Raw genomic sequence first — 7,437 nt, 5'->3', positions numbered from 1 at the left:
TAAAAGTCTTAACTGGGTAAATTCGATTGATTATTTTGTGTGAAACCTCCTTCACCTTATTGGTTATACAATATTGATTGGGCATCATCCAGATTGTTTTCCAATCAATGCGTTTTTCCAAATGAGGAATTCCAATATTTTGTAACCGCAAGTAAATGATCATTTTTCAACAGGGATCTTTAAAAAAACTGGTTATTACATCCACAAATATCCTTTCCTTTTCCAGTTTTTGAAAATGTATTTTCCCTGTAGTCTAACGTGAGCTGTAAATTCCTCCGACGTTTCTTACTGCTCCTTAAAATAGTTCATATTTCCCCAGAAAGCGCGTTAATTACAGTGCAATACCGATCAAAATCAATAGAAATATTCTATCTATTAACAAACTCGGTGTTACTATACATTTCACCATCGGCATTGATTAATTGTTTAAAATTATACCATTCTTGACCCCATTTTCAAAAAACAAGGTTTTATTTCTAACTTTTATATATCTGTTGCGCCAAATAGTAAATCTATGAGGTGGGGAATTATGTTTATACATAAGCGACCGCGTTAGAAGTCCATGTTGATGAAAACTAGCAAGTTTCAAGGGGATTTTTCCCGTGTCAAAGTTACACTTTAATAAAAAAATGCTGTACAGCAACAGCAGCGGCGCCGCCAAATGACGTCATCACGCGGCGCGCTAAGGAGCAGACATTGCGATTGGATCGGCGGCTTTAGATCAATAATACACAAGAACATTGTTCTGTTAAAAAAATATATATATATATCTATTTTTTCAACTCGTGAAAACCCAGCTTTATTTTGCAGCAGGTCCGTCCAGAGCCCGCCGCTCGGCAAAAACGATGGCGAGTTGCCTGTCACGTCTGCAAACCGAGCTTCAATCTTTCATGCAGCTTTTGCTCAAATCGATCGTGTACGAAGTGGCAGGCGTTTTTGGAAACAGGACGTCTGACTCCGAGGACGAGGTTCAAGACCAACTTCGCAATATCGCCCAGATCCTGGTGAGACGGGCCGTGTTTAAGATCACCCAGTGTGTGGAGGAGACTTTCGGGAGTGAGATGGCGCAGATGAAGAGGGAAAACGAGACCCTGAAGGTGAGATTGCGGTTCTGGGAGAAGGAGCCGAGAGCAGGAGGAGATCGGGGACAGACAGATCGTGATGGACACACGCTTCCCTGTGAAGTCACTGCAGAGATAAAGGAAGAAACGGACACGGAACCGGAGCTGTCAGGTCAGTGTGGTGACTTGTATGAAGTCAGTGTGTGTGTGTTTAAAACCAGTATCTTTAACTTTCTCACTGGTGAGAATATAGTGCAGAGATGCAGAGTGAAGTGGGATGTAGCAACGGGATAATCTGACTGGAAACTGAACTGTTATTATCCAGTTCTGGTGCTGAAAACATCTGTGATACAGCAACAGGACGGAGGACCTGTTGTTCTGTCACAACACGTGTATCACTGAACTGCCGTCGTACGATTCGCGTCGTTAAGAGACACGCGTGATCTCCATACTCATGTTTTCAGTGTGTTAAGGTGTGTCGATAGTGAGGACGCTCGTTTTCTAAAGCGAAGAAAACTTCAGGATCAGAATAGACTAGAGATCAGATCCAAATCTAATGATCGCTCTCTTAAAGGCAGATGGTAGCGAAATATCCCCGTTAAGCTCCTCCGCCCCGTTATTTTCTGACACCTGATCAAATCCCGTTTGTTTTTGACGCTACTCTTGAGAAATTCAAGCCAGAGATCTTTGAGATGTATATGAAAGTTTGCTTTGCCATAGGGTTTGAGTGCTCATTTCACACATTTTATTTGAAGTGTTTTCTTCACTACCAGTAGTATGGTTTTTAGTTAAGAGATTGTGTATAATGTATCTGTAATGATATTGCCGGCAGCCATATTGCCCTGCAACTCACAACTGGCAGCCCCACTGGAGCTCAGCAGGTGTAAGCCTGGTCTGTGTGGGTCCCAATGCCCCAGTATAGTGACAGGGGACATTAGACTGTAAACAGGCGCCGTCCTTCGGATGAGACGTCAAACCGAGGTCCTGACTCTCTGCGGTCAGTAAAAATCCCAGGGCGTCTCTCGAAAAGAGTAGGGGTGTAACCCCGGCGTCCTGGCCAAATTTCCCATGGGCCCTTACCAATCATGGCCTCCTAATAACCCCCCTCTCTGAACTGGCTCCATCCCTCTGCTCTCCTCCCCACTGAGAGCTGGTGTGTGGGGAGCGTTCTGGCGCACTATGGCTGCCGTCGCATCATCCAGGTGGGGGCTGCACACTGGTGGCGGTAGTGGGATTCCCCATGACCTGTAAAGCGCTTTGAGTGGAGTGTCCAAAAAAGCGCTATATAAGTGTAAGCAATTATTATTATTATTATTATTATTATTATTATTATTATTATTATCTATCTTTTGTTACTTATTCTCTGGGGATTTCAGTAGTGTAACATCCTTGCCTTCTGGCCATTCCTCACCTTACATTTTATATTCGGTCTAAAATGAAAATTACGGCAAAAAATATATTTAATATGTATTTTTCTTTTCTTTTTTTTTGTTCAGATTAAGGACCATTTCCCTTTATTTTATTATTTAAACCAGATAAGCATTTTGGGGGGAATTCTGTCAATTCTAAAATATAGACAGTTGTTTCTGTTGCTGTTGGGTGGAATTTAAATTGGTACAATTAGAAGGTAGCTCTTTTTGAGACTTTTACATTTGTTGCAATGTAATGTTTCGTAGCCTGTAGTGTTAGATGACGTTTTTTAATCAAATATCATGCTTTTTCTTACTACAAATGTTAAAAGAAGGCTTAAATGGAAATTCATGCTCAGTCTAAATTCTGCTCAAAAATTTAGAATTTGCTTATCTCATATGTACGTGTGGTTTGAGGAGCAGAAGGAAGTGATTATGAAGTCTCAGTGCTCTGTACTGGTCTGTCGAGGTGCTATAAACTCCTGTAGCTTCAGGTGCAGGATAAACTGAATTTCTGGGTCGCTAGTGCTCTGTACTGGTTGATCACCCTGCAACTAACAACCCACTGAAGCTCAGCGGGTGTGAGCCTGGTCAGTACCTGGAGGGGAGACCTCCTGGGAAAAACTAAGGCTGCTGCTGGGAGAGGTGTTAGTGGGGCCAGCAGGGGGCGCTCTCACCCTGCGGTCTGTGTGGGTCCTAATGCCCCAGTATTGTGACGGGGACACTGTTCTGTAAACAGGCGCCGTCCTTCGGATGAGACGTAAAACCGAGGTCCTGACTCTCTGTGCTCATTAACAATCCCAGGGTGCTTCTCGAAAAGAGTAGGGGTGTAACCCACGGCGTCCTGGCCAAATTTCCCATTGGCCCTTACCAATCATGGCCTCCTAATAACCCCCCTCTCTGAACTGGCTTCATCCCTCTGCTCTCCTCCCCACTGAGAGCTGCTGTGTGGGATGAGGACTGGCGCATCATCCAGGTGGGGGCTGCACACTGGTGGCGGTAGTGGGATCCCCATGACCCGGAAAGAGCTGCACACTGGTGGCGGTAGTGGGATCCCCATGACCCGGAAAGAGCTGCACACTGGTGGCGGTAGTGGGATCCCCATGACCCGTAAAGAGCTGCACACTGGTGGCGGTAGTGGGATCCCCATGCCCTGTCAAGCGCTGTGAGTGGAGGGTCCAGAAATGTTATACAAGTGGAAGGAAAGGGGTGTAGAAGTGTAAGTCCTGCCAGTTGAGACTGTTTCGCGCTCAGGCGGTTTTTTTAAGTCCAGTTCTTTGAAGTCGATCTTTCTCTGGACAGCGCAGTTAGGAGCTGATCACGTACAGCTTCTTTCGCAGCATGAATTCTTGAGATACTTTAACATATCGTGGGCCAGTTTCACAACTGATGCGAAGCTTTATAATGAACACGTTGTAACGAACAGTTCTTTCCGGACCCTATGCGGACGACACAATCCGACGGAGTGGGGAAACACTGGGGAAACGTCATGCAGGAAGACGGGGCTGAAGACGGGGGGGCGTGTCCAAGGTGCGCTGGTGCACGGGGGAGGCGTGGCCGAGGCGAACAATCCCAAAGAGAAGTCCTTAGAGAGAATCCAAAACACAAGGGTAAGTCCAAAACCAGGAGATCCATCAGAACGCGGAATTAAAACACGAAGGCCAGGTCGGAACTGGCGGACGGGGAACAGGAACGGGGACCGAGATTAAAACCTTAACGGGACCAGGCGCTTCCAGGTCCCGGACTCGCACGGCACGGAAATCAGATGCAGAGCCCGGATGAGCGTCAGCGCCTGGTTTTTAAGGTGGGCTGGGAATGGGAATCAGGTGCGCAGAATAAAGTCTTAAGTGAAAGGGCTGGAGCACCCTTAAGGAGGGGGGACTATAATCGTGACACACGTACTGCCAATTATGACATCCATATTCAGTAATGACGCTGTAGCCTGCAGTATGTGCTGATACAGTATGTGTCCCAGTACAGTTTTAAATCAAGCTTGAATAGGTAAAGTTTTAATGGAGGCTAGTTATTAAAATAGGGTGTTTTTTTTTATATATCTTAACTTTGATTTTGTTTTGATGCTTGTTTTTGAACTCTAGTCAAAGCCCGTGTTAAAGGCCTTGTCCTCCTGTCCTGTGTCTTGCAGGGTCAGAGGCCAGCGCTCTCCCTGACGCTGGGGACAGGGCTCCTCTTGAACAGCAGCACAGTGAGGAGGAGGAGGAGTGGGGTAGATGTTTTATTGATCTTAATTCTAATCACAATTCTTCTTTGGTCTTCATTGTTGATGATTATTCAGTTATCGCTACATGAAACACTCTCTCGGAGAAGGTCTTGACCTTTACTCTCAGCCCATGTAAAAGGTCTTGTTTTCTTGTCCTGTGTCTTGCAGGGTCAGAGGCCAGCGCTCTCCCTGACGCTGGGGACAGGGCTCCTCTTGAACAGCAGCCCAGCGAGGAGGAGGAGGAGGAGTGGGGCTCCCGTCTGATGCAGGAGACAGAGTTCGCCGCCGCACACGGGAAAGAGACACTCGGTGAGCAGCAGCACACAGAGAGCAGACAGAGGGTGGAGGATCTGGACTCTGTGCCCGTGATGAAGACCGAGCCCGAGAGCGAGACAGCTGGGGTTTCAGTCACTGAGGACTTGACGGAAAGGATTCATAATCAGGATACTTGGAGTATCCCACAGAGCTGTAACGGACTGGACTGCGTCTCTCTGCAAGAGCACAAAGAGGAACTCGCCGATTTGAGCCTCGCAGATCAGGACGGGGTGTCCCAGCTGATCGACCCTGCCGAGCAGCGGAGAGACATACCTGCTGGAGAGAACAGCGCTGGGTTTCGGCACCCAGAGAAGGGTCAGGACAGGGAGGAACTGGGAAGTGGTAAATAGTGACTCCTATTGGGCTTGATAATAATAATTATTATTATTATAATAATAACTGCTTACACTTATAAAGCGCTTTTCTGGACACTCCACTCAAAGTGCTTGACAGGTCATGGGGAATCCCACTACCGTCACCAATGTGCAGCCCCACCACCTGGATGATGCGACGGCAGCCATAGTGCGCCAGAACTCTCCCCACACAGCAGCTCTCAGTGGGGAGGAGAGCAGAGGGATGGAGCCAGTTCAGAGAGGGGGGTTATTAGGAGGCCATGATGGGTGAGGGCCCATGGGAAATTTGGCCAGGACGCCGGGGTTACACCCCTACTCTTTTCGAGAGACCTCGGATTTTTAATGACCACAGAGAGTCAGGACCTCGGTTTTACGTCTCATCCGAAGGACGGCGCCCGTTTACAGTCCAGTGTCCCCCGTCACTATACTGGGGCATTAGGACCCACACGGACCGCAGGGTGAGAGCGCCCCCTGCTGGCCCCACTAACACCTCTCCCAGCAGTAGCCTTAGTTTTTCCCAGGAGTCTCCCCTCCAGGTACTGACCAGGCTCACACCTGCTGTAATGCCCCTGTATAGTGATGGGGGACACTAGACTGTAAACAGTCTAGTGTCCCCCTCTCTCTCTCTCCCCCTCTCTCTCTCTCTTTCCCTCTCTCTCTGGGGACGTTCCTGATGGTGCAGCAGTAGAAGTTCGCCCCCCCCTCGATGCTTGAGGCACCTCAAGAAATAGAGGCGCTGCCGAGCGATGGGGTCCGTGTGCACAGCACAGGGTTAGATCTTTAGAGACGGGAGTTCCCAAACACCTACAGCTGGGGACTGCAGGAGTCCGGAGAAAGTCGTCTCCGGAACTGCTGGACAATCCCTTGAATGAAAATGTGCCCTGATTTGAGCAGAGACGACGTTGTCTGAGCAGACTGGAGGAGGGGACCCCGACTCCGGACGCCACCCCCGCAGAGGAGCAGCCCTCGAGCACATCCAGGGTCACCCAGTCCTGGCCGGCATCCTGGACCCAGAGGAGTTTGACACCCGTGTAAGTTCCAACCTGGTATCTTGTACAGGGGGAGCCATGTTGGATGGTGTGTGATCGCATGAGACTTCGGTGTCGGTGGACTTGCCAGCTGGTTGTTCCCACATAGGGGTGCAGGGCTATCCCTGCAAGGTACTGAGGTGCCCAGGAGGATTTTAAAGTCCACACGGAATTTGACCGGAAGCCAGTGCAGGGACTCCAGGATAGGAGTAATGTGATCAATTGCACTAGACCTGGTCAGGATTCTGGCTGCTGAGGTTTTGGACATCATAACAGGGCAGGAAAGACCTCTAGACCTCATGAGACAAAGTCCCAGTGATCAGGTCCATAGAGAGATCCAAGTGATCGGAATGGCCTGGACGAGGGCGAAGCATGATGGGATTGTGTGTGGCGTGACGGAATGGTGTCGTTAATGGCGCCGTCTTCACCGATGGATTTTCAGAGTGCTGGCAGCAGGAGCCTCTCCGCAGTGTCGCTGCAGGAGCAGACGGGCTACTACAGGCTGAAGAGGAGGAAGGTGGAGCTGGGGATCGAACTCCTGGAGACCCAGCTGGACGCGAGTGTGGACACCGCGCCGAGGTGACTGAGTGAGAAGTGGTTTGGGGGGGGGGGGGGACTCCTTTTGTACCCCAACATAGGAATCATGGAAACAATAAAGATGTTTCTTTTCAATCGATTGGGCTATGGGCTTATTTCCAAACAGTGTGTGGTGTGAATCACTATGTTGTTCTCTTTCATAAAAAAAAAAGTATTGAGCCAGGTCAAAATCTGTACCACATTTTCCCCCCCATCATAGGAGTTGTTACATCCCTGAGCTGCACACTGGTGGCGGTAGTGGGATCCCCATGACCCGGAAAGAGCTGCACACTGGTGGCGGTGGTGGGATCCCCATGACCCGGAAAGAGCTGCACACTGGTGGCGGTGGTGGGATCCCCATGACCCGGAAAGAGCTGCACACTGGTGGCGGTGGTGGGATCCCCATGACCTGCAAAGAGCTGCACACTAGTGGCGGTAGTGGGATCCCCATGACCTGCAAAGAGCTGCACACTGGTG

General features: G+C 49.2%; 1 protein-coding gene across 3 annotated transcripts; it reads left to right on the top strand.

The window, feature by feature from the left end:
• The first annotated feature begins 246 nt into the window (after window positions 1-246).
• Window positions 247-7,056, top strand: LOC148638273 (uncharacterized). Of its 3 annotated transcripts, XM_088623380.1 has the most exons (6): window positions 1,107-1,233; window positions 3,897-4,080; window positions 4,614-4,694; window positions 4,857-5,345; window positions 6,251-6,387; window positions 6,827-7,056. In XM_088623380.1, exons 2-6 carry the CDS (start codon window positions 3,912-3,914, stop codon window positions 6,965-6,967), a joined length of 1,017 nt encoding a protein of 338 aa, XP_088479506.1. In that variant the 5' UTR covers window positions 1,107-1,233; window positions 3,897-3,911; the 3' UTR covers window positions 6,968-7,056. The 3 variants fall into 3 exon arrangements, with proteins under 3 accessions (XP_088479504.1, XP_088479505.1, XP_088479506.1); XM_088623378.1 differs by lacking the exon at window positions 3,897-4,080 and having other exon boundaries at window positions 247-1,233; XM_088623379.1 differs by lacking the exons at window positions 3,897-4,080; window positions 4,614-4,694 and having other exon boundaries at window positions 251-1,233.
• The last annotated feature ends 381 nt before the right edge of the window (window positions 7,057-7,437 follow it).

Source organism: Lepisosteus platostomus (assembly GCF_059453375.1).
Source record: "Lepisosteus platostomus isolate fLepPlt1 chromosome 5 unlocalized genomic scaffold, fLepPlt1.hap1 SUPER_5_unloc_2, whole genome shotgun sequence".
In the NCBI taxonomy this organism is placed as follows: Eukaryota; Metazoa; Chordata; class Actinopteri; order Semionotiformes; family Lepisosteidae; genus Lepisosteus; species Lepisosteus platostomus.
This window is presented reverse-complemented; position numbering and strand designations above follow the sequence as displayed.

Excerpts from the sequence above, each read along its gene's own strand:
- LOC148638273 (XM_088623378.1), top strand. The coding sequence starts at position 846 with ATGGCGAGTTGCCTGTCACGTCTGCAAACCGAGCTTCAATCTTTCATG. Across the intron at positions 4,695-4,856 it reads TGAGGAGGAGGAGGAGTGGG|GGTCAGAGGCCAGCGCTCTC; the intron begins GTAGATGTTTTA and ends TGTGTCTTGCAG. Across the intron at positions 5,346-6,250 it reads CAGGGAGGAACTGGGAAGTG|AGACGACGTTGTCTGAGCAG; the intron begins GTAAATAGTGAC and ends TGATTTGAGCAG.